The 27,165-nt window shown below is 43.5% G+C and overlaps 1 protein-coding gene across 5 annotated transcripts in view; it reads right to left on the bottom strand.

Moving 5' to 3' along the window:
* GLIS1 (GLIS family zinc finger 1) overlaps window positions 1-6,453 on the bottom strand; it is a 214,280-nt gene extending 207,827 nt beyond the window's left edge. For 2 of the 5 annotated variants that reach the window (XM_082688506.1, XM_082688505.1), the window contains exons 1-2: window positions 5,475-5,640; window positions 5,032-5,335 (exon numbers count right to left, since the gene is read on the bottom strand). In XM_082688506.1, the coding sequence (XP_082544632.1) occupies window positions 5,032-5,335; window positions 5,475-5,639 (469 nt within the window). In that variant the 5' untranslated portion in view covers window position 5,640. Of the gene's footprint in view, window positions 1-5,031; window positions 5,336-5,474; window positions 5,641-6,387 lie in introns of those variants that run through there. The other 3 variants (XR_014299982.1, XM_082688507.1, XM_082688508.1) reach the window with 3 other exon arrangements.
* Window positions 6,454-27,165: the final 20,712 nt, after the last annotated feature.

The raw sequence follows: 27,165 nt of genomic DNA on the forward strand, positions 1-27,165 counted from the left end.
CTATGCAAAAGCCATAATTAGCAATAGTCACTGGTCAATTTACAAATAAAGTTGGTATTTATTTGTTTGTTGTTTCTTTTTTTCCTAATCCTATCCAAAAAAGGATTGAAAACTTTAGTTTCTCTCCTTTTCTAGGATGCTGGCCAAACTCCACAAAATAAAACCGAAGAAAATGATGATAATTATGCAACATTCAAAACAAAGAACATAAGAATATATTTTTTTAAATGATTCATTGTGCACTTATGCCTGTAATGAGATTTTAACGCACTGTAAAACTAAGTTTGCTGGCTCATTTAGCTTCTCACGCAAATATAACGCAGAGAGATGAATAAGTCAAAGACGGGGTGGGCTTTTTTTTTTTTTCTCAGAAGTGTGAAGGAAAACCATAGCATATAAAGAAACTTACGCTTTTAAATCACAGATGGAACAACACAGCCTATCTATATGAGGCCATGGCTAAAGGGGTCCTCAGACCTCAGCCCAGCAAAGCACGACAGGTAAAATGACAAAAAACGACCAGGCCGAAATTAAGTCACGATCTCCTGTGATGGTCTCCTTTTCATTTGTATACCAAGTCCCAGCAGCTTCTGGAGAGCTTGGGAGGTAGGAAGGGAAGAGAAATTCTAGCCGCCCAGGATTCTTAGAGAATCTTTGGGAATTCTATTTCCGCTACACGTCTATAAAAGATTTGTCGGATACATAACTCTCAAGACTGTAGACGCAACATGTTCCTATCGCGTTTGTGTACCCACACACATACATGTCTCTCTTTGTCTCACAGAGCCTGACATTTGGCCAGCAGGTTTTTCTCCCCCTTTTTTGAAACCTCAAGCACCGAAAAAATTTGGATCTGATTATTTCCGGATCGCAGGACCAGCACTTTAAAATGGATGAAATGCAAGCAAATTGCCCACCGGAGCCGGAGGGGGTAAATGCTTTCAAAATAACTCATACCTTTCTATTAGGGGTGCACTAGCCCCTCCAAAGACTCCCCAGGACATACAAGGGCTTCTGATTTGGATGAAGAAATTCTACCAGGTAACACCACCAAAACCGTCATGTTTACTCTCCACCATTCCTGGTCTCTAATGCCCGGCAAACAAACTACAACTGCATTTTGTTTTCCTTTTTTTTGAGAAAAAAAAAAAATCTATATACTAGCTATTTTTTTAAGTTACAAGATTGACTACTTCTTGGCATTTACGGCCATGTTACAATGGCTGTTTACTAATGGCAGTGACACACATGTGTCACAATCCTCGGTCTCTTTTTTTGTTTTTGCTAGGATTTGCCCCATCTCCGCACAATGTAAAAGGATCCCAGAGAGTCGCTGTGAATTAAATAGCGAGCTCATTATCTGGCGTAGTCTGGGAAGAGCAACTCTGGACAAATGGTAAACTAAGAAGTTTTCTAACTATGGCATAGGTATTACTTCCAAAAAGGACAGATAAAACACCAAAAGCAAAAATATTTTAAATTCTCTGGGAATATTCAGGAGGCCATCCGCTATGCTAGCTCTCAGTGAAGGTACAAGCTGGGGAACCAGAATCAAATATTTGGAAGAGAGAGGCTTAGAAACCACCACTCTCTCAGGGGCGCCTGGGTGGCTCAGTGGGTTAAGCCTCTGCCTTCGGCTCAGGTCATGGTCTCAGGGTCCTGGGATTGAGCCCCACATCGGGCTCTCTGCTCAGCAGGGAGCCTGCTTGCCCCTCTCTCTGTCTGCATCTCTGCCTACTTGTGATCTCTCTCTGTCAAATAAATAAATAAAATCTTAAAAAAAAAAAAAGAAAGAAAGAAAAGAAAAAAGAAACTGCCACTCTCTGTTGGTAGCTTTGAGCACATCCTTGAGCCTCAGTGTCTTCATCTATAAAATGGGAGTCAGAGTCATGATGTGCCCAGCACTCTAAAGACCACAAAGCACTCTACATCTGTCCCCTTAGAGCAGCCCACAAGGTAGGCAGAGCACAGTTGGCGTGAGGGCAGATGAGAGAATGTGTGGGAACACACGGTGGAAACCGGAAAGCACTGTGCACAGGGAACAAGCGTCATCGGGCCATCACCACAAAGCCGTCTGCCTCCATAAAGCCCAGATGTTTACCTTCTTTCCTTGTCAGGACTTCCAAAGGCACAGTGTTGGGTGTTTAATAATAAGAAAGAAAAACGCAGCATCTGGTAATCTGGCCTTTGCAGCTGCCTGGAATCTGGATAAACGGGACTCTGCCATAAACAGATCGTGATTCTTATTGTAAATGATGACAATGTTAGTCCATGACGTCGCACCATCCCCAGCGCCTCCTGACTCCAGATCTGGAAACACCGAGAAGCCCAGCATATATGGATGAGTTGCTGGATTCAAGGGCTCACTCCCTTCCTCGGCTTAGGGTCTATCTGAAGCAGAAGACAGCTCATCTGAAACCTGACCCCAGGCGGAGCAGTACCGTCTTCTCTCTGGGCAGACGTGGACACAAAAGACCCGAAGCTTGGCTCCTCTCGGCTTCCCCCGGCCAGCGCACCCGAGAGTGAGCTTCACATTCAATATTTTAAAAATCAAACCGGTCTCCCTCCTTTCCCTGCTTCCTTCACCACAAGTATCACTTACCCTAGCATGGTAGCCTGGCATGAATTAATAAAAGTGACCCCTTCTAGCTTCTTCGTTTATAAAGCATTCTTACAACCATGGTTAGATTTACCCTGGGAGGAGACATTATTACCTCTCATGCAAATGGAAAACCAGAGGCTGAGCACATTAAACACACTCCCAGAGGAATCCCCACAATAACCAGACACTGAAGAGACCCTTTCACTAAAGCTCTCCTCAGTCTTTCCAAATCGGTCTCGCACTAAATTGATAAGTGGGGAAACTAAGGCTCAGAGAGAGAACAGCTTCCCCCCAAGCTCCCACAGATCATAGGTGGCGGGGCATAGTCCGTGGATATTTTTTTATTGGTATTTGCATCTGTTTCAAATAAACCTATGATTTGGAGCTAGACACCGAACATTCAAAGGGTTATGTGGTCTGGGGAATATTTGAGCAGGAGCAGGGGCAGTAAGGTTCCTTGTGACATTTTTAAGAGAACGGCTGAAGCCCTGCGGGGAAGTTCATTTTGTCTCTGATCACTGAGGGACTGGACTGTGAGAAAGAACTCTCTTAGAAGGACAGAGGTCACAGTGGAAATTTCTTCAAGCCCAGGTCAGTGAGCAAAGGCTGGTCAGAGAACTCCCACCCAGACCCCGGGGTGGCCTTTTACACAGGAGACGTTTTCCCCACTCTCAGGCCTCAATTTCCTCATCTTTCAAATGGGTATGATAAATTCTATGCCACCAGCCTCACTGGAGACAGTGAAGAAAAAAGTTTAGAAGCCTCTTAAAAAGCTTAACCAGAACGACCATCTAAGGATACAAAGAAAAAGGCTGTTCCTCCCATTCCTTTATTCTCCTCTGCCCCTTCCCAATACAATCCTGACTTAAATATCTCATATATTAGACATTGGTGGGGGAAGGGGAGTGTAAATAAAAATAACTGGGGTTTGGAAGAATCGAAGTAGAAAGTTCATGTGCAAAGCCTGATGAGGTCTCTAACCACGGCTCTGAGCAGAGACCACATTTAGGAGAGACATTCACCAGGTCCTAAGAGAACTCCGTCTTCAGGGACAGCTACGATTTTTTTAAAACCTAAAACACTGAAGAAGGTACCTGTTTAAGGGAGGATTATGTGTGGAACGGTGCAAGCTAAAGAGCTCAGCACAGCAAATATTACTTGTGCCTTGCTTGCTACCCACCACTCCTCTCTCCCCAGTAAAAGAACACTTCCTATGCATACCCCAGTAATAATACTCTGAAGCCATTGTTTGCTGTGTCCACCCTTTCAAACAGGATCCCACTCTGTTGGAGAAGAGACTAACATTGACAATGAGGCAAGAAATTGCACTCTTCAACAAAGTCAGGTGTTTTCATCAAGAAGAAAAACACTGTTTACATTCATTTCATTTTACCACTGCCTGAATTTGGAGGTTGGTTATTTTCTCCCCAGAAGAAGCTCTCATCTCTAAAACCAAGACACTCTAACTTTTCTAAGTTGCTGGGGCTGATGCTAAAGGATTTATGTCTACAGGGCCAAAAGAAATCTTTGTCTTCCTTGAGAATCACCTGAAAATAGAACCAAGAAGCCCAAAAAGCTAAAATAATGAAATCCCAAGCCTTGGTTTCTGTCAGGGAGAAAATAAGCTGGGAGGAGGGGGTACCAATCTGTACCTTAACAATCTCCCCAATTTCTGGTTAATTATCTGTCAGCATGAAACTTATAAATAATGACTCAATAATAATTAACTGTGATGAGAACGGGTTCATGAGAATGCCTGCATCATCGCCGACTTTGAGCCCATGAACCCTACTGGGGCCTGCACCTTACACCCACCAGCCTCACTGGGTAGAGGAAGGATATTGCAAAGGAACTTCTGACCAAAGATTATGCTTCTGAAGCTTCAAATTCAGAAAGGCCTTCTTTTAAGCCAGAAATTAACTCAGGCTGAATCACAGATTCATAAAATTTTCCATCAGGAATCCAGAAATCATCCGATATAATTAATTCCTTAATTGGCAGAAGGGGAAACTGAGGTTCCAAGAAGGGAGAGGTCTTGCTGAAAGCCTCTGGTTTTTGTTATTTAGCATTAGAATATGTCCAAATATGCCTGTAGGCAGTTCAGAGATAGTCCAGTTGCTAGTCACCCTAATTTATAAGATTTTTTGTAAGTTTCACACAACTTTTATCAGAAATACAGAGATGCAAAATCATGTAATCTGGACTTTCTATACACACCCTTCTCCAGAATAGGTTTATTGAGTTTAAATTAGATGCCTCTTAAACGGCCATCATTTTATAATGACGACCAAGTCCCAAACCACTAAAAAGAAACTCATGAACACTAGAGAAAGTACCACCAAGTTCCCACAAAGGTGTGCAGTGTTCGGGCCAGGCGGACCGAACTTCTCCACACCTTCTGCCAGGCACGCTGGTGGGGCGAGTCTTACCCTTCCCGGCGGCAGCGGCTTTGGACTGCCCAAACTCTCTGGGGCTCCGTGGCCGGAGGAGGTCGTGGGCGCACGGCGGCGGCACAGGCGGCCGGGGCAGCAGGTCACGCGGGCCCCCATCCACGCAGCCACCGCCGCTCACGGTGACCCTGAAGGCCATGTGCGTACCGCCAAGGCCAGTGGGCCCGCGGCCTGGACCCGGAGCGCCGAGGGCCTCCTTCGGCCTCTTGTCTGAGCGCGCCTCCGCCACCTCGCAGTGCATGGCGCCAGGGCAGGGCGGGCCACCCGGGGTCGCGCCGGGCTCCTGGAGAGGGGAGACAGCACCCGCGCGTTAGAATGAACGGAACAGCCCCCTTTCTTGTCCCAGGGTAGGTTTGGGCAGGTCACCACCACTCCTCGATTTATTCCCCGTCTCTAAAATGGGTTAGCCCCACCACACTTACCTTAACCTGACAAACACACCTGATCCCGCAAAAGCCCCTTCCCGGCACAGAGTGGCTCGCACTTCTTCTCTGGTGTGTCGAGGGCCCTGGCCACCCGCCGCCACAGCGCATTCCGAGAAGCCCGTGCACCCTCCCGCTCAAATCTGCCTCCACCAACACCGGCATTCTTCAAAGGAAGAATGGGGAAACTGAGGCCTGGAGCGGTGAGAGCGCCTGTACGGTGTCACCCAGTGAGACAGGAGCGGGCGGCAACTAGGATTTCCAGGGCAGGACTCTGGCGACGCTGCGGAGGCTACTCCAGGTGGGGCAGGGGTTGCGCGCCTCCTGGGCGCTTCGGGGACCCGGCTGCGCGCAGGGATGATGAACTGCGCACCCACCGGTCTGGGGCGCGGACCCTCCGAGACTTACCCACGACCACCCCAGCCCGAGAGTGGGCGTCCGATGATGGGCGCTCACTCCTGCGGCACGAACCCATCACGAGCACACGGAGACACGCACACTCCCACGCGCAGCAGAGAAAATGAACCCATCGCACGGGCAAACCCGCACAAAGTCGGTAACGCCCATGGACGCTGGCTCCCACGCATACCACACACCCCCGCAAATGCACACTGGAGACACGGCGTGCCACACGAATTGCTCTCTCATTCACTCGCTCAGACACTCAGCAACACCAGCAGCCTCACCGGCTCACACAACACAAACACGCGCGCTCGGTTCCTCTCCACAGGGTCTCGGCCCTTCCAACATCCCTCCTGGAACAAGGGCCCGGGGCCCCCAAACTCTCCTCTCCTCGCTGCGCTCCCGCGCCATTCCAAAGGTCCCGGGATTCCGGCGTCGCTGGGACCCTACCCTCGGAACTCGGCCCTGGCGCCCGCCCCCTCCCCGGGTCATGAGCCGCGCCCCCGCTCACCTTGCCGCCGCGGCTGCAGCTCGCGGGGCGCACGGTTCGGCGCGCCTCCACTGGCGCCGCAGCCCCCGCAGCCGCCGCTGCCGCCGCGTCCTGCGGGGCGGCATCCCGGGGCGGGGGCGGGGCCCAGACCTGCCGGACAGCCCCTCCAGCCACTGGCTTGATGAGGCTGCCGCGTAGAGGCCAATCGCGGCGCGAGGGCGGGGCCTCCTTGCCTGGGGGCCTGGGCAGGGCCCGGCGCGGGGCTGGGCGGAGGGTTTGACAAGCGGCGGCTGCCGGAGCCCTGCGCTGCCCGCTGCCCTTCGGCCGCCTGGCCGGGCAGGGCGGCGCCGCGGGCGAGAGAGGCAGGGCCCTGTCGTCCGAGCTGGGCTGGCTGGGCGGCGGAGCGCATTGGGCGTCAGGAGAGCCAGGCTGTGTCCCCGTCTGGCCCAGCGGCTGAGACCCGGACCCTTCCCTTCTCCGAGGTCAGTTTTCTCATCAGATGGGATCCGCGAAACCTGCGCGCTGAGGTAACAGATGTGAAAGTGCTTTGAAAGTTTGGTTGCAGAATCCAGGGGACTCACTCAAGAACTTGCACCGCATTTCACAGCCAGTCCGCGGCAGCGTTGGGAAGAGAACCGGGGATCTCCGACCACTTTTCTTACGTTTTTGTTTTTGTGGTGTTTTTCACCGTAGAGTCCAGCCTAGAGGGTCTCAAACTCTGGAGCTGAAAGACAAACAAAAACTGGGGCACCTAGCTGGCCCAGTGAGAAGACCATGCACCCATGATCTCAGGGTCGTGAGTCTGAGTCCCACCTTGGGCGTAGAGCTTACTTTTTAGAAAAATTAAAAAGTTTATTTAAAAAAAAAAAAAAAAGACAAACAAAACCAGATGCCCGGTCCCAAGTAGAAAATATTCTAATTGTATCTGTGCATCTGTCTGGGGGCAGGGCCCCAGCGCCTAGATTGTTAGCAAGCTCCCAGGAGATCTTAGAGTCCTGAGGATTGAGACCCACTCCTCTAAGTTTCTTCCAGGCCTGGATTTGGGGCTTCCCTCACAGACAGCAGTGTCTCAGGGAGCCCTGTCCAATGTATGGGAAGAACATCACCTAAAGAACAGGACTTCTCACGTTGGAGGCAGTGGCTCAGTTCCCTTCTCTGAGCTTCAGTTCCCTCCTGTACAAAACAGGGCTGTTCAGGTGTGGCAGAGCTGGCAGTAGCATCCAGGATTCCTGACTCCAAGTCTAGTGCTCTCCCTTCTATACCAGCCAGTTTTCCTCTAATAGGTATAGGATGTCAACCAACCTGGCCATTACAAACAGGTCAAGGGCCAAGGGCTCCATAGAGCACCTCAAAGTCTTGTGTGTGTCTGGAGACTAGGAGTTGAGAATTGTTGCTACTTTTATGGTGCAAGGAGAAGAGGTAGAAAGGTTGAAGGGTAGCTCACCAACCCCTCCAACTAGGTACCCCCCTCAGAAGTTCTGTGCTGGCTGTGCGGTCAACAGGCCATGTGGCTTTAGCAGATCATAATCTCACTCTGGACCTCAGTTTCCATTTCAAAAAGCAAGACAGTTGGAAGAAGGTGACTGGCATTTCCGGTTCTACCTTTCAGTGGGTCCAGGAGCTGAGCCCTCTGCGCTCCCTCCCTCACCACACACACACACACACACACACACAGCACTGCACACTTAGGACTCTGAAAACACTTGCCGAATAAGTCATTTAATCAGCTATAACTGCAGGCAAATCTATCCCAATTTCCAAGATGTAGCAACAGCTCATTCACTTAGTCTTTACTGGGCACCTACCCTGAGCCAGCCCCTATAGCCTCAGCTAGGGTAATGGACATCCTGCCCTTCCCCCAGAGAGCTCACAGCTCCACTCCACCAGGACAGATGGCTTTGTAAAGCCTAAAAAAGCAATGAGAAGGTTAATATTCTCAGTAAAATAGACCTCTTAAACACTTGTATACTGCAGGACCCCTTTGGGGATATACAGAACCTAATGGGTGCATGCATTTTTTTTTCCTAGAAGGAATTACAAGGAATTGTTAACATTGGTTAAGGGAATGGAGTGCTGGAGGGGTACTTTTTCATTTTTTTTTTAACTTTTTCTATCAATATATATTGTCCTCCCTCTCTTTAAATAGGGATTATTTGAGTAGTAGGGCTATGAGCTGTATTTTTTCTTTATAGTTTTGTTATAAAAATAAAATCATTAATATTTTAATTATCATGAAAAAAACACAGCAAAACAAATAAAACCCACTTCTCCCTTCAGCAAGCCAGACAATAATGTATATTTTTTATACTAACCAGTGTTCCTACTCAAACTGGTTTTTGCCCTTCTAGTCCCACACAGCCTGTCTACTGGATATGTCCATTTGGCGTCATCTCCAAAAGCAAACATGATGTTTCCTTTCTTGTGTCTACCTAGTGAATGGCCCATGGCTAAGTTCCCCCATGTCAGAAGTCTGATTCATCCAAGGCCCCCCCTCTCCCACATTCCCATATTTGATTCACCATCAATCCACCTAACACATGCCCCCACACACATTTCTTCCCAATTTTTCTACTTGCCTCTAGCCTCATCCTCTTCTACCACCCATTTTCCATACAGGTCTCTCTCTCAGTCTCTAAAACATAGATTAGACCATGTCACTTCCCTGATGAAGACAATGATCATTAATAGATCTCAACAATCATCTCAATGAAGTCAAACAATTTTCTCACTCCACTACTAAACCCTATCCTGTGTTCCCTAAAATATTTTCATTACCTAGAGCCCAGAACATATATTCATGTCTTCATAGTTTTGTATATCATATTTCCTATACTAACCTTTTTTCCTCTTGTTCTTCATACTCCTTCCCATGAATTGTTTGATACCCAGCTCAAGGGTCACTTTTCCCCAGAAGCCTTCCTGAAATCCTCTGGCTACAATTATTTTCTTCTTGCACACTCTTACAGCGACCTCTACTTCATTCTATCTCAGAACTTATATTATACCATTTTATAACTACCAGTTCAACAGTCTGTCTCTTCCTCTAGACTGAGAGCTTTCTGGGAGCAGGGGCAGCCTTTTGTCTTTGTAACTCCAGAACCTAGAACAGATTCTGGCACAGAGTCAGGACTAGGTAAATGTTTATGGAATGCTGATTGAATTACTTGATACTAACCACTGCTTCATTTGCTTGACTGCATTTCCAGCTAAGTACTTCTTCAACCTATCCAGACCTCTCTAGTTACCATCTTTGTCCAGAATCGTAAACATATACTCAACAAATGGTTGAGGCAAAAATAGACATGTCAGTGTATCAAGCATCTCCCATGTCCTGGAAATATGAAAAAGAGAATGAATAGAGGTGATGGATGTTACACTGCTTACCCTACCTCTTTCTTGCAGCAAGAGAAGAATTAATATTCACTGGGGAACCTACTATATCCCAGGTAGTATGGCTGACACTCTCCATATGTGATCTCATTTTATCCTGAAAACTCTGAGAGAAAGAGATTATCTTCTCCATCTTATAGGTGGGAGAAAAAAAAGTTCCAAATTAAGTGGTTTGCCAAAGTTCTCAGTTAAGAGTGTCTTCCCCCCATACATCCATGGTCAACTGATTTTCAGTAAGAATGCCAGGACCCGGGTACCTGGGTGGCTCAGTCAGTTAAGTGTCTGCCTTCAGCTCAGTCATGATCCCAGGGTCCTAGGATGGAGCCCTGCATTGGGCTCCCTACTCATCGGGGAGTCTGCTTCTCCCTCTCTCTCTGTCCCCACCCCACCCCCCGCTCGTGCTTTCTCTCTCTTAAGTAAATTTTAAAAAATCTTTAAAAATAAATAAACAAATAAAAATAAGAATGCCAAGACCACTCATTGAGGAAAGAATAGTCTCTTCAACAAACAGTGCTAGGACAACTGACTATCCACATGTGAAAGAATGAAGTTGAATCCCCATCTCATTCCCTCTACAAAAAGTAACTCCAAATGGATCAACTTTCTAAATGCAAGAGCCAAAAAACATAGAATACTTAGGAGAAAACATAGGGGTGATCTTTGTGACCTTGGATTTGGCAATGGGTTCTTAGATGTGAAACCAAAAACACAAGCAACAAAATTTTAAAAATCGGACTTCTTCAAAATTAAAGACTTTTCTGCACCAAAGGACATTATGAAGGCAGTGAAAAGAAAACCTACAGAATAGGAGAAGATATTTGCAAATCATACATTTGATAAGAGTTTGGTATCCAGAATATATAAATAACTCACATAACCCAACAGCAAAATGACAACATAGTCAAAAAATGGGCAAAGGACACTTCTCCAAAGAAGATATACAATGGCCAGCAAGTATCTGAAAAGATGCTCAAACTTATTAGTCATTAAGGAAACATAAATCAAAATTACCATGAGGGGGGCGCCTGGGTGGCTCAGTGGGTTAAGCCACTGCTTTTGGCTCAGGTCATGATCCCAGGGTCCTGGGATCGAGCCCCGCATCGGGCTCTCTGCTCAGCAGGGAGTCTGCTTCCTCCTCTCTCTCTGCCTGCCTCTCTGCCTGCTTGTGATCTCTCTCTGTCAAATAAATAAATAAAATCTTTAAAAAAAAAAATTACCATGAGGTATCATTTCATACCCACTAGGGTATCTATAATTTTTTTTTAAAAAATGAAAAACAAAACAGAAAAGAATAAATGTTGGTGAAGATGTAGAGAAATTGGAACACTCATACATTGCTGGTAAGAATATAAAATGGTTCAGCCACTGTAGAAAACATTTTGAGGATTCCTCTTTACATTTAACATAGGATTACCATATGACCAGCAATTCCACTCCTAGGCATATACCCAAAAGAACATTGTTGTGGAAACAATCCAAATGTTCATCAGTGGATGAATGGATAAGCAAACTATGCTTGTAAACACATCCGCATTCACACAATGGAATACCCATTCAGCCATAAAAAGGAATGAAGTTCTGAAACACATTACAAGCTGGATGAACTCAAGAACACTATGATAAGTGACAGAAGTACATAAAAGGTCACGCATTGTATGATTCCACTTATATGATCTATCCTTGATAGGTAAATCCATAGAGACAGAAAGCAGATTGGTGGTAACCAGGGCCTAAGGGGAGAGACCAATGGGGATTATCTGCTTAATGGCTATAGGTTTTCTTTTAGTGAAAAGTTTTTGGAATTAGATAAAAGTGATGGTTGTACAATATCATGGATGTACTAAATGCCACTGAATTACTCATTTTAAGTGGTTTATTTTATGTTACACAAGTTTTATTGCAATAATTTTTTTAATTTAATTAAAATTAAAGATTATCCTCTGAGTCCAAAGCCTGGGTTTACTTCACTGCACTTTGTAACTTTCATTGAGAACAATCCACAAAATGGCTTTAGTCATTTATGGAGCCTTTAAAGGTTGTAGCTCTGGTGTTATCAAGCTAAGGAACACCAGCAAGTCACCATCCCAGGATCCTCAATACTGTGCCTGCCAAATAAAGATGACAGCTTCTGTGGAGGCTTCTGTGGAGACTCAGTGAGAAGAGGGAAGAAGATAGAATGAACCAAAAAAGAAGAAGTGATGATGATAATGAATGAAACACCCAACATACTTCTCCCACCACTTCCAGACTTCATTTTATTAAGCTGAAGGTGCCCTTTTTAAAAGAAAATAAGGAAAAACTCCTGAAGAATCCCAATATGGAACACAGTCATAAAGGGGCAATAAAGCTGTTCTAGATAAAAATCTCATATACTGGGGGTGCCTGGGTGGCTCAGTGGGTTAAAGCCTCAGCCTTCAGCTCAGGTCATGATCCCAGGGTCCTGGGATCGGGCCCCACATCTGGCTCTCTGCTCAGCAGGGAGCCTGCTTCCTCTTCTCTGCCTGCCTCTCTGCCTACTTGTGATCTCTGTCAAATAAATAAATAAAATCTTTTTTAAAAAAAGAAAGAAAAGACACACCACAAACAGGGAGAAAATATTCGCAAATCATATATCCAATTAATGAACTGTATTCAGAATATATGAAGAACCCTTACAACTTAACAAATAGAAAACAACCAAAGATTTTAAACGGACAAGCGATCTGAAGAGATACTTCACCAAAGAAAATATGCAGATGGAAAACAAGCATGTAAAAAGATGTTCATTATCATTTGTCATCAAGATGCAAATTATAAGCACACTGAGATAGCAGTACCACCCATTAGAATGGTTAAAATTTAAAAATAGAAAAATATCAAATGTTGGCAATGATGTGAAGCAACTGGAACTCCCATAAATAGTTGGTAGAAATGCAAAAAGGGGGGCACCTGGGTGGCTCAGTCAATTAAGGGACCGACTCTTGATTTTGGCTCAGGTCACGATCTCAGGGTCATGAGACCAAGCCCCCTGTGGAGTCCTGCATTAGGCTCCGGGTGCCATGGAGTTTGCTTGTCCCTCTTCCTCTGCTCCTCCCCTCCCCTACTCTCGCTTGCTCTTGCTCTCTCTCTCAAATAAATAAAACAAAATGAAACCAGAGAGGGAGACAAACCATAAGAGACTCTTAATCATAGGAAACAAACTGAGGGTTGTTGGAGGGGAGGGGGCTGGGGGACTGAGGTAACTGGGAGATGGACATTAAGGAGGGCACGTGATATAATGACGTAATGAGCACTGGGTATTATGTATGACTGATGAACCACAGACCTGTACCTCTGAAACTAATAATACATTATATGTTAATTAAAAAATAAAACTATTCCAAAATAAAAAATATAATAAAAAAGAAATGCAGAAAGTTACAACCACTTTGGAAAACAATTTGCTATTTTCTTACAAAGTTAAAGATAACACTTATAGTACAACCCATACAAGCCAGTAATCCATTCCCAGCATGAGATGAAAATCTATGTTCCCACAAAAACCTATACATGAAAATTTTTAGGAAACTTATTTGTGATCCTAGAAAATATAAAAGCAAATATTTCTGAGCTGCAGAACGATAAACTGTGGTAAATCCACAGAACGGAATACTACTGGGCAATAACACAAAATTGATCCTTGATATACTTAACAACATGGGTAAGTCACATTGTATCATCTAAGTAATTGAAGCCAGACTCAAAAGACCACCTACTGTATGACCCCATGGATGTAACATTCTGGAAAAGACAAAATTATAGAGAACAGATCCGTGATCTCCAGGAGTTATGCATTGGAAAAGATTTGCCTGGAGTGAGGCCATTTTGGGGAGGAAGGGGCCATGATAGAGCTGTTCTGTATCTTGACTGTGGAAGTGTTTGCACGACTCTATGCATTTATCAAAACTCATAGATCTGTGCACTGTGAATTTTGCTGTATGCAAATTAAAAACAAAGAGTCAAGTTGGTTATTCCTGAAAGTAGAGTCTCTTCTAAAGGAAGCCTCAGGTTAATCAGACTCTCTCTAGAAATAGAAACCGATAAATTGTTGGGGAAGCCAAGTTCTAACTACACTCATTTCCTCTCCCTCTCCCTCTCCTCATCCTGTGTTTTCTCTCACTGTGAATGATAACACTACCGAGCTAAGATCCTAGGGGTTCTCCTAGGCTCCGTGTCTCCTCCACCCACACCCAGGCTCCGAGGCCTGTGGTTCCTACCTCCCAGGTGCTTCTTTCCATCTCCACACTGCGGTCCTCATCAGACCTCATCATCTCTATCTATTTAGAATCACTGGGCCAGCCTCCCACCTGGGTCTCCTCCCTACAGCCACAGTGGTCTTTCTAAATCACTGATCCAACCATGTTGCTCTCCTCGCTGAAAGCCTTCTGAGTGCCTGTAGCTCTTTGGGGACAAGAATTGTTTTAGGTGCCAGCCTAGCCCTAGTACTGAGCACAGACAGTGCCTATTGTCTGTGCACACTCAGTGAATTAAGGCTGAATCCAGGCATAAGTTAATAGAGTGAGAGAACAAGTTACTAAAGGATGTGCAGGCCTTCCGGGAAGTCATTCAGAGAGGTCTGAAGTAGTGTATCCAGAGGACCCACCGTCTTGGTCCAACAATATTGATTGAGAACCTACCATGCCCAGGAACTGTCCTGAGCAGCCAGAGATTCATGGAGCTCCCCGACTTGTAGTGGACTCACAGTCTTCAGCCAGTCTTACAAAGGAGTGCACATCTGGGAATCACAGGAACCACCAAAGATAAGGTCCCAAAGGAGAAATGCTCCTCATGATGAGAGGCTGTGAAGTGGAAGGAGGAATTGGAGGCTTGATAAAGTCATGGAAGGCTTCCCTGAAGAGGTGATGATTCAACTAGAATCTCAGAGGACACAAAGTCCCTGGTTGAGGAGCCAAGGAAGAGCTTTCCAGCAGATGGTCAAGTGTGCGCCGAAATCCTGAGATGAGAGGAACAGAGAACCCTTCCAGGCAGTGAAGGAAGGGGGGTGGGATTGGAAGCCACAGAGTGAAGGGGAAGGTGCCAGATGAGACTGGGGAAGGGAAAAGGATGGGTCCAAAATTAATGAGGAATTTTGGGTTGAAGACTAACATGATTTGATCCGTTCTGAAAATACCATTCTACCTGTTGCGTGGAAAGTGGATGGAGAAAGAGGCGAGTGTGGATGCTGTTAGAATTGTCACGAGGAGCCCCAGAGAGCAAGGCTGGGGAGGCTGGACTCAGGTGGCCAGGTGGGTGGGGAGGGACAGAAGGGGCTAATGCAGCTTTACTTAGGAAGGAAACCTGATAAGCCTGGGACATGTGAGTGACAAGGACGGAAGGGAAGGGAGAGGCCCAGTGTCTGGAAGTAGCAGTTTTCAAGTTTCGAACTTCCCCTGGGTGGCCCAAGGCATTCCTCATCCTTAATGGTGGTTTCTGGAAGCAAGGTACAGCAATGGTCAGTCCACTGTTACACCCCTGCTTCACTCTCATTTCTAGGCAACTGATCTTGCAGAACAACTTGCTTTGGGTTTTTTGTCTTGGGGTTTTTTGAAAATAATTTTATTTTTTAAAAAAATCAAACTTCTGGGGCACCTGGGTGGCTCAGTGGGTTGAGCCTCTGCCTTCAACTCGCGTTGTAGTCTCAGGGTCCTGGAATGGAGCCCCGCTTCGGGCTCCCTGCTCAACGGGGAGCATGCTTTCCCCTCTCTCTGCCTGCCTCTCTGCCTACTTGTGATCCCTCTATCTGTCAAATAAATAAAATCTTTAAAAACACAAACTTTTTTCTTTTTTTTAATTTTTAAATTATGTTCAATCAGCCACTGTATAGTATATAATTAGTCCTCAATGCAGTGCTCAGTGATTCATTAGTTAAGTGTAACAACCAGTGCTCATCACAGTGTGTGTCCTCCTCAATACCCGTCATCCTGTTACCCCCTCCTCCCACCCTCCTCCCTTCTTCTGAAATCCCCAGATTGTTTCTTGTGGCTCATTGTTTCTCATGGTTCGTCTCCCTCTCTGATTTCTCCCCCTTCGGATTCCCCTCCCTTCCCCTATGGCCCTCCGTGCTATTGCTTATGTTCCACACATGAGTGAAACCATATGATAATTGTTTTTCTCTGTTTGACTTACTTCACTTAAAATAATCTCCTCCAGTTCCATCCATGTTGATGCAAATGGCGGGGATTCATCCTTTCTGATGGTTGAGTAATATTCCACTGTATATATGGATCACATCTTCTTTATCCATTCATCTGTTGAAGGGCATCTCGGCTCCTTCCATAATTTAGCTAGTGTGGACATTGCTGCTATGAACATTGGACTGCATATGCCCCTTCTTTTCACTACATCTGTATCTTTGGGGTAAATACCCAGTAGTGCAGTTACTGGTCATAGAGTAGCTCTGTTCTTAACATCTTGAGGAACCCCCATACTGTTTTCCAGAATGGCTGTACCAGCTTGCATTTCCACCAACAATGTAAGAGGGTTCCCCTTTCTCCACATTCTCACCAACATTTGTTGTTTCCTGTTTTGTTAATTTTTGCCATTCTAACTGGTGTGAGGTGGTATCTCATTGTGGTTTTGATTTGTATTTCCCTGGTGGCTAATGATATTGAGCATTTTTTCATGTGTCTGTTAGCTATTTGTGTAACTTTTTTAGAGAAGTGTTTGTTCATGTCTTCTGCCCATTTTTTAACTGGGTTATTTGGTTTTTTTGAGTGTTGAGTTTAAGAAGTTCTTTATAGTTCTTGGATACCAGCTCTTTATCTGTAATGTCTTTTGCAAATATCTTCTTCCATTCCATGGCTTGCTTCTTAGTTTCATTGACTGTTTCCTCTGCTGTGCAGAAGCTTTTTATCTTGATGAAGTCCCAAAAGTTCGTTTTTGCTTTTATTTCACTTGCCTTTGGAGACCTGTTTTGAAAGAAGTTATTGTGGCTGAGGTCAAAGAGGTGACTGCCTATGTTCTCCTCTAGGATTTTGATGGATTCCTGTCTCACATTGAGGTCTTTCATCCAGTTTGAGTTTATCTTTGTGTATGGTGTAAGGGAATGGTCCAGTTTCATTCTTCTATATGTAGCTGTCCAATTTTCCCAGCCCCACTTATTGAAGAGACTGTTCCCCCCACTTTGGATATTTTTTCCTGATTTGTCAAAGATTATTTGACCACAGAGTTGAGGACCCATATCTGGGCTCTCTACTCTGTTCCACTGGTCTATGTGTCTGTTTTTGTGCCAGTGCCATGCTGTCTTGGTGATCACAGCTTTGTAATATAGCTTAAAGTCAGGCAACACGATGCCCCCAGCTTTGTTTTTCTTTTTCATCCTTCCCTGGGCAATTCAGGTTCTTTTCTGGTTCCATACAAATTTTGGGAATATTTTTTCCAGCTCCTTGAAAAATGCCAATGGTATTTTAATAGGGATGACATTGAAAATGTAAATATCTCTGGGGAGGATAGACATTTTAACAATTTTTTTTTCTTCCGATCCATGAGCATGGAATGTTTTTCCATCTTTTTGTGTCTTCCCCCATTTCTTCCATGAGTGTTCTGTAGTTTCTTGAGTATGGATCCTTTATTTTTTTAGTTAGGGTTATTCCTAGGCATCTTATGGGTTTTGTTGCTATTGTAAATGGAATTGATCCCTTAATTTCTTTTTCTCCAGTTACATTGTTAATGTACAGAAAAGCAACTGATTTCTGCGCATTGATTTTATATCCTACCACATTGCTGAATTTACTGTATGAGTTCTAGTAATTTGGGGGCTTTGATTTTCAGCACATCATGGTATTTGCAGGGAAATGGAACAAGACGATATAGTAGCCTCCTAACTAGTAGTCTTCCTGCTTTCACTCTTACTGGGTACCCACTCTCCCCAGTCTACTTTCCACGGAAAAGCCAGATTGAATTTTTTTAAAAATTAAGCGGCCCCATGTTACTCCTTTGCTCAGAACTTTCCAATGACTGCCTTTGACTCAGAGTAAGAGCAAAGTCCTGATTGTAGCCCACCAGGCCTGGCATGAAGGTCCCCTCTTGTGTCTCTGACCTCCCCTCCCCACTTTGCTATCTCTTGAACTTACCAAGCATGCTCTAGTACTGGGGTCCTGCTGTTTGGGACTTTCCCCCCAGGTATCCACATATTCTGTCTCTTACCTCATTCAGGTCTCTGGCCCAACACTGCGTTACCAGGAAGGCCTTCCCTGACCACAGCATCCCACTGTGCTATCTACTATCTACTTGTTTTTCAGAGTACTCACCACCACATGGCATTTGTTTGTATTCCTCGCCTTTCTCCCCCAACTAGAGCCTTAGTTTGGCTACTCTGAGCTACTTGCTATCCCTGTGAAAACTGGTTAAATATTTGCTGACAAAGAAAATAAGCCAGCTCCATCTTATTATTTAATTAAGAAGATCTAAAAGGGTAATATGGTCTTCTGATCTAATAAGAATAGTAATTGTGATTATTTATTATTATAGTTAATAGCAACCACAAAAACATTAACATTTTTGAAATAAGAATGATGGACTGCAGTATGCCAGGCCAATTTGGAAGACTGACTCCAAAATCCAATGTCCTTTTATAGCAGCCCAAAAGATACAAAGCCTTTTCTTGCTGTTCTCACATGACCTCTTCAGTGAGAACAGGGGGGTCAAACTGACCACTCATTATCTGGTGATGAACACAGCTGTCCTCTCCTAACTCTAGCTTTGTGGAAAATCCTGGTGACTTATTCATGTCTTAAAACATGAATAAATAAAAGTCCACTGAAACATATTTATCTTTTCATTCACAAGCAGTATTTCCAAAGTTCGGAAGTTTTCCATTGGACTTATAAATTGAAATACGAAATCTTTTTAGTAAACTTGACTCACTAAATAAGTCTTAAGCTTGAAACATTTTTGGAGACAATGTATTATAATGTTCTGTTTTCCCAGAGGCAAAGGAGCAAAGCCTGACAGAATCATCAGGGGTTCCCAGTTTCAAAGAAGACAAAGAAGTCTAGCTTCTTCAGGAGAGTCACAGGCTGAAATTAGCCAAGGAAAACCAGCAAGCTATTTCTAAGGTTTTGCTTCAAAAATACACACTCCTCTCACACATTCTGGGATTGTTGGCTTCAAACTGATAAAATATTCCTTCTTTGGGGCAGGTGGTGAGGGGGATGGGGGGGAGGTGAGGGGAAGAGAAAAAGAAAACTCCCAAGAAAACTAAGAGCCTGACTTTGAAGACAGATCTCCCTGCATCTGAATCCCTTCTCTATTAATCATCTCACTTCTAACCTCAGGCTCCTCTTCCGGAAAACTGAGGTAAACGTCATGATAACCCTGGCAGATCAATGGCTATTAAAGAGACTTCGCATTGAGTCCAGGATCCAGCACCTACCAGGTGCTTTAAAAAAAAAAAAAAAAATGGTGGAAGTGATCACTCTATAAGCATCTCTCTATGGAAGCCCACTCAAGCCATCAGCACTTTTAAACGCAATGTATATAAAAGCAATCAATTTCTAAGAACATTTAGAAAGTACAGAAAAATATGAAAAAATAAATCCTCCATCAATACTATGAAGAAAACCTCCCCCCCAAATGAGAAGTGGTGTGGACCACAGACTTCTCCTCTAACAATTTCAAAATAGTGACCTCTGCTGGCCAGCGGGAAACGTGAGCTTTCCAGCCAACTCTTTCACAATTGAGCAAGGGTTGAGTCAGCCAGGCTTGGTCCCTGTCCCTGGAACAAAAACCAGGTGTTGCATTACAAGGACAGAAATCGTCACAAGGGTTACCACGATGTAATTGGGATGTTAACAAAATTAAAGGCCGGCCTTTCCATTTGCTCATCCGCCCAGAAGATTCTTTTTTCTTTTTTTTTTTTTTTCAAACCCCGTGGTCTCCTATTTTTAAAATGTCATAATTGCATGCAAATGTTACAGCTGAAAAACAACGCAAGGGGCATTAAAAATCAATCTTCCATGTAAGCCTCAGATTTTCCAGCATGAAGATCCAAAAGCAGAAGTGGTGACAAATGTGTAGAAAACAGAGTGAAAAAGTCAGAATGCATCATTAAGAATATTACAACAAAAGGAGGGAAAAAAATCTTGGGGAATTCATGTCTGATTCAGCGGGAGTAAACAGCCAACTACAAAGGAGGCTTTAAAGAGCCCTGCAGACTTCTTATACATAGGACCCAGAAATCCAACTAGGAAGCCGTCACGATCCTTCTCTTCAAGCAGAAGTGTACTTGATGGAAGAGGCTACTTAAGAGTGTGCTGGCGGGGCCACTGAGACATGAAACACATTCCCACCATGTCAGGTGTGAAATAAAACAGAGCTTACAAACTGGCAGCCATAGGGCTGTGTAGTTTGCTTTGGCACGGGCTCTATTTTTTTTTTAATTAATTAGTTTCCAACACTTAAGAAATGGAGATTTCACATCAAAATCTGAATTTGTGCCTCCTTATAAACAGATGGGGAGATCTAGTCCTCTCTGGCCAACACACTCCCATAGCGACAACCAGGGACAAGCAGTGGCGGGTCCTCCTCCAGCACACCCTCTGGTTTGCTGTTTCCCCATCCAGTCCTCCTCGCTTGTCACGTTACCTGTCTGCAAGCCCTTGGGTCTGAGACCCTGGGTTTCAAAAGCCCCAAGGCACTGGGGATGAACTCAATTCCATTCAAGCAAGTATCAACCACATTCAAGGCACTTAATATAGGCACAGGGGTTATAAGGAGTAAGACATGATCCCCGAACCCCAGGAACTCCAAGGTCACAGTTTCCAAGGAGAGCTAGTAAACTTGAAGTTATAATACATTACCACATATGCACTGAAAAGGCATAGAAGTGGTAAAGACTAATGATTAAATTCCCTTTCTAGCTTTCTGAGATGGTACTTTGCTCACTTATTTCAGTCTTTCTTCTCTTCTCTATGCACTTAAGGGTATAAATTTCCCTCTAAGCATGGCATTAGCTAGATCTTCTAAGTGTCAACATGTATTTTCATGATCACCCAATTAAAATCATTTTTCTCAGGGTGCCTGGGTAGCTCAATGGGTTAAGCCTCTGCCTTCAGCTCAGGTCATGATCTCAGGGTCCTGGGATCAAGCCCCGCATCGGGCTCTCTGCTCAGCAGGGAGCCTGCTTCCCCCTCTGTCTCTGCCTGCTTCTCTGCCTACTTATGATCTCTGTCTGTCAAATAAATAAATAAATAAAAATTGCTCCTGTTTATAAATAAATAAATAAATAAAATCATTTTCCCACCCATGTGGTTTCTTCTTTGACCTGGGGGCTATTTAAAGGTGTATTTCTTAATTTCCCAACATGCAGAATATTCTAACACTCTTAACTGATCTCTACCTTGACTATCTTGTGGTCAGACATACTCTAAACGATTTTAATCCTTTGAGATCTGTTGAGACTTGCTTTATGGACCTACATCTGGCCAGATGTTCCATAGGTGCCTACTGGGTCAAGTTTGCTGATCGTGTCACTCAAATATTCTACAGCCTTCCTGACTTCTAAAATCCACTTATTCTACCAGTGGCTAAGAGAGGTACGTAGAAGACCTTACGATATGGTGGACTCATTTATTCCTCCGTGTAAGTGGCTCTGTCCTTTTTTGTGGATTTTTGAAAATGGAGGTATAAAATACAGAAACCTTACATATACAGTTCAATGAATGCTCATATGTATACACCCACAATCCAAATCAAGCTACAGAACATTTCCAGCACCTCAGATTTCCAAGTCAATATGCTACCCCTCTCCGTTACCACTATTCTGACTTAGGGTGAAAACATTTCCCCTGTTCTTGAAACACATACAAATGCAATCACAGTATATATCCCTTTGTGCCTGGCTTCTTTTGCTAAATATTATGTCTAAGAACTATGTCTACATCCACATTGTGTAACACGGCAATAGTTCATTCTTTGGATTACTGTGTGAAATCGTATTATGAAAGTTATGGCATGTTTATCCATTCCACTACAGTGATGGACATTTGAGTTGTCTCCAGTCTGGGCTACTGTGAAAAATCCTGCTACAAGCATCCTTAGTAAATGACTTTTGGTGGGGACCTGCTCTCATTTCTCTTGGGCATATACCAATTCGTGGAACGGATAGATTCTAGAGTAGGCCTTGGTTTCATTTTAGTGGTTCTTGCCCATTTCTTCACCTTCCAGCAATTCTCTGGGAATATTAGTCGTTCCATATCCACAACACCTGTCATTGTCAGACTTTGGAAGTGCTTCTGATAGGTGTGTAACGGGATGTCAGTGTTGTGTAAATTTTTATTTCCCTCATAACTAATGGCTCTGAGTATCTACCTCCTCTTTCTTATAAGCCATTTGAATACCTTCTTTTATAATTACCTCCTGTACAGAAGCATTAAATCACTATACTGTGCACCTGAAACTAATACTAACACTGTTAACTAACTGAAGTATAAATAACAACTTCATGGATAGGTAAAAAAGTGCCTCTTCATCTTTTGCCCGTAATTTTTTTTTTTTTTTTATTGTATCCCAATTTTTTTTTTTTTTTTTTTTTTTTGCCCGTAATTTTGATTGAATTTATGTTGAGGCTGTTATGAGGTATATTAACATTTAGAACTGTATCTTTCTCATGAACTGAATCCTTTACTTTGAAGTGCCCCTCTTTATCTCTGGTAAGTTTTTTAGCCTTAAAGTGGACTTTGTCAAAAATTAATACAACTAGGGCGCCTGGGTGGCTCAGTCATTAAGTGTCTGCCTTCAGCTCAGGTCATGATCCCAGGGTTCTGGCATGGAGTCCTGCATAGAGCTCCCTGCTTAGTGGAGAGTCTGCTTCTCCCTTTGCCTGCTGCTCCCCCTGCTTGTCCATGCGCTGTCAGATAAATGAAGTCTTTTTTTTTTTTTTTTAATTGATACAACTAGGTGAGCTCCTTGTGTTTGCATGTTTATCTTTTCCTATCCTTTGTTGTTCAACATATCTATCTTTATGTTTTAAAGTGGCTCTTGCTAGCAGCAAACAGTTGAATTTTGTTTATTTAGTTTGATAATCTTTGTGTTTTGATTTAGTCCATTTTCTATTTAATTCAATTAATGACATATTGGATTTAAATCTACATCTTACTATGTACATTCTCTTTTTCCTGACTATTCTAGATTTTTTCCCCCTCCTACTTATTTTCTTTTATATTTATATAAAATAAGTACATATTTATATGTATTTTTATATATGTATATATACATATAAATGTGTATTTATATATTAATGGTATTCCATGCTTTTCTTGCCTGAACTTGAAAATTTTACTATTGTTTCAGTGGCTATCCTGAAATTACAATTCACATCCTTTAATATACCAAAGTCTACTGCTGGCACTTTTGCTCTCTTTCCAATGTAAAGACATTAGAATATATTTTTTAAAGATTTCATTTATCTATCTATCTATCTATCTATATAACTATCTAAGATAGAGCAAGAGTGAGAGCACATGAGCTGGGGAAGGGGCAGAGAAAGAGGGAGAGAGAGAGAATCTCAAGCAGATTGTGAATAACTATGGAGTCTGACGCAGGACTTGATCTCACAACCCTGAGATCACGACCTGAGCCAAAGCCAAGAACTGGATGCTTAACTGACTGAGTCACCCAGGCACCCTAGGATATTCTAACTCCCAAATAAATATTCTGATTTGTATGTTTTATTTACCCTTTTTATGTGTGCTTAATTTCTTCTGCCTCGTCTTCCTTCTTCTCCCTGAAAAAAAACACCTTTATAAATTAAGTTCCTTTTATTTATTTATATTATTCATTTTAAGGCGGCTCCATGCCCAGTATGGAGCCCAACACGGGGCTTGAACCCACTACCCCAAGATCAAGACCTGAGCTGAGAGGGAGTCAGACACTTAACTGAGCCACCCAGATGCCCCTACTAAGTTCATTTTAGTATGACCTGTTGAAATCTCTCAGCTTTTGTTCCTTCATTTTTATTGCATCATATTTATAGATTACTTCCAGGTATGGAATTCTAGGTTAGTGGATTTCTTTCAGCACTTTAAAATTTGCACTCCGTCATCTTCAGTTGTTTTTGTTGAGAAGTTAGCTGCTGTTGCTCATTTGAAAGCCATTCCCACCCCCTGGCATCCCCATGCTACTTTTAAGACTTTGTCTTTGGTTTTTAGCACTTTTACTACAACGTACCTCAATGTGTATTCTTTTTTTATATGCTTAGGGTTCAGAGAGCTTATTTTTTTTTTTTTAGTATATGTGCTGCCGAAGCAAGCACTTCAGAGAGCTTTTTAAATCTGTGGCTTGATATTGGAAAATTTCAGAAAGTTCCTCTGCCATTAAATGATCAAAACTGCTCTGTCTCTCCTTCTAGGACTCCAATTACACCTGCAAAGTTTCTCATTGTCTCATCTGTCTTAACCTGTCTTCTGTATTTTAATATTTTTTACTTTTCTGCTTTATTCTGAATAATTTCTTCTGCCTTTCAAGGCATTTTTTCCAGCTATATTTAATCTCAGGTAAACCTACCCACTGACTTTTTAACCTTAGTTATTCTATTTTTCTGCTCTAGAATTTCTGTGGTGCTTTTTTAAGTTTCATATAGATAGATAAAGTTTTATATGCATGTGTGCTTTCTACTACATATGTAAGTAGTTTCTAATTCTCCAATGAATTAAAATTTCATTTTTAGGTCTTACTGAACATACTAATTATAATTATTTAAAAATTTCTGGTATGAACAGACATTTCTCCAAAGAAGATATCTGGATGGCCAACAGACCCATGAAAAGATGCTCAATATCACTCGTCAGGGAAATACATGCCAAAATCACAATGAGACATCCCCTCACACCTGTCAGAAAGGCTAAAATCCAAAACAAGAGAAATCCAAAACAAGTCTTGGTGAGGATGTGGAGAAAAATGAACCCTTGTACACTATTGGTGGGAATGCAAACTGGTGCGGCCACTGTGGAAAACAGTATGGAGGTTCCTCAAAAAGTTAAAAATGGGGTGCCTGTGGGCACCTGGGTGGCTCAGTTAAGTGTCTGCCCTTGGCTCAGGTCATGGTCCCAGGGTCCTGGATCAAGTCCCTCATCAGGCTCCCTGTTCAGTGGGGAGTCTGCTTCTCCCTCTCCCTCTGCCCTTACCCCCCTGCTTAGAGAGTGCTCCTGCACTAAGTAAATAAACAAAATCTACTAAAAAAAGTTAAAAACAGAACTACCCTACAATCCTGTAATCCCACTACTGGGTATTTACCCAAAGAATACAAGAACACTAATTCAAAGGGATACATGCACCCCTACCTTTAGTGTAGCGTTGTTTACAATAGCCAAATTATGGAAGCAGCCCATGTGTCCATCCATAGATGAACAGATAAAGAAGATGGGGCATATATACACAATGGAATACTACTTAGCCCTAAAAAAGAATGAAATCTTGCCATTCACTACGACAGAGCTAGAGAATATAATGCTAAGTGAAATAAGTCAGTCAGAGAAAGTTAACTTACCATCTGATTTCACTCATGTGGAATTCAAGAAACAAAACAAACGAGCAAAGGAGAAGAGAGAAGAGCAAGCGAAACCAAGAATCACACTCTTAACTCCAGAGAACAAACTGGTTATCAGAGGAGAGGTGGGTAGAAGGATGGGTTAAATAGGTGGTAGGGATCAAGGGGGGCACTTTTGATGGGCACCAGGTGTCATATGGAAGTGCTGAATCACTAAAGTTGTACACCTGAAACTAATATTACACTGTAAGCAAACTATACTGGAATTAAAATAAAAACAATATACATAAATAATTCAATTTAATTAGTCTCTTAACTCTAATCTGAAGCCCCTGTGGGTCTATTCTATTGTCTCTTGCTTTTGTTGTTCTCATTCATATTGTCTTGTCTCTTCCTGTGCCTGGTTATTTTTTATTGTGTGCAGACACTGTATTTGAAAACTTGTTTGTAAAAATAATTGAAACCTAGGATGTTGTTTTTCTCCACAGAGGATTTATGATAGTTTCTCCCAGAACCTAGAAACACTGGCAAACAGGGATTACCACAAATCAATTTAATGAGAATTCTAACTCAATTACAGTTCATTCACTCTATCTCCTCTTCACCCTTCCCTCCAGGGTGTAGACTTTTGGGGTCCCAACCCAAAGCAAGGGGACTTAACTCCCTCTTTTTAGGCCTTTGCAGGCCCAAATTGTGCCCCGATCTTGGGAGGCTCTGGTAACTGCCCCTACCCTCCTTTCTCTCCTAATAAACAAAGGTAAGCTTGCAGAAGCTATGTTGGCACTGTGAGACCTTTTCCCTCAAGCTTAATTAGACCCTTGAATACTTGACCCATTTGGGTTAATTTCTTTCAATGTGGAATGTGGTTGGCCTTCAGAAATGGCCAGTCTCCATTATATGAACTCAGGAGCTAGAGGGCAGCTGGAGCGAGTGGTAGGCAGCCAGTAGACAGGCAGACAGAATAAAGCACTGAAGCAGAAAGAAGCATAGAAGAACCATTTAGAGATCCTTAAAACTCTCCCGGTTCTTCATGGGACAGAAGCATATCTCTACTTGCGCTCACCAAGACTTTCCCCACACCCTTAGGATCAACTCCCCTTTTTACACTTATGCTAAAGTGGGGGTTGTGTCCTTGCAGCTAAGGGCCACAATGTTAGGGAAGGACTGGTGTTTCATACATACATATTTAAGATTTATGTATTTGAGAGAGAGAGAGAGAGAGAGCGTGAGGAAGAGGGGCAGGGAGGAGAATGAATTTCAAGCCCCGGGCTCAAGGCGATCCCACGACCCTGAGATCACAGTGCAAGCCAAAACTAAGAGTCAGATGCTTAACCAAGTGGGCCACCCAGCAACCCTAGTGTTTTATATTTTGTCAAGACTATAGAATACTAGGAGCGCCTGGGTGGCTCAGTGGGTTGAGGCCTCTGCCTTCGGCTTGGGTCATGGTCCCAGGGTTCTGGAATCGAGCCCCACGTTGGACTCTGCTTGGCAGGGAGCCTGCTTCTACCCGTCTCTCTCTGCCTACTTGTGGTCTGTCTGTCAAATAAATAAATAAAATCTTTTTTAAAAAAAGACTATAGGCTGGGGCACCTGGGTGGCTCAGTGGGTTAAGCTGCTGCCTTCGGCTCAGGTCATGATCTCAGGGTCCTGGGATCGAATCCTGCATCGGACTCTCTGCTCAGCAGGGAGCCTGCTTCCCTCTCTCTCTCTCTGCCTGCCTCTCTGTCTACTGTGATCTCTCTCTGTCAAATAAATAAATAAAATCTTTAAAAAAAAAAAAAGACTATAGGCTACTGTTACTAATAAGTTGAGAGACAAATCAAGAGTCGACATATCTTTGAAAGACTTTCAAGGTAAAGGCCTGTGATTTCAAGGCCACTTTCTAATGTTTTTCTGCCAGGGACATC

Source organism: Mustela nivalis (assembly GCF_964662115.1).
Source record: "Mustela nivalis genome assembly, chromosome: 10".
NCBI classification, from domain to species: domain Eukaryota; kingdom Metazoa; phylum Chordata; class Mammalia; order Carnivora; family Mustelidae; genus Mustela; species Mustela nivalis.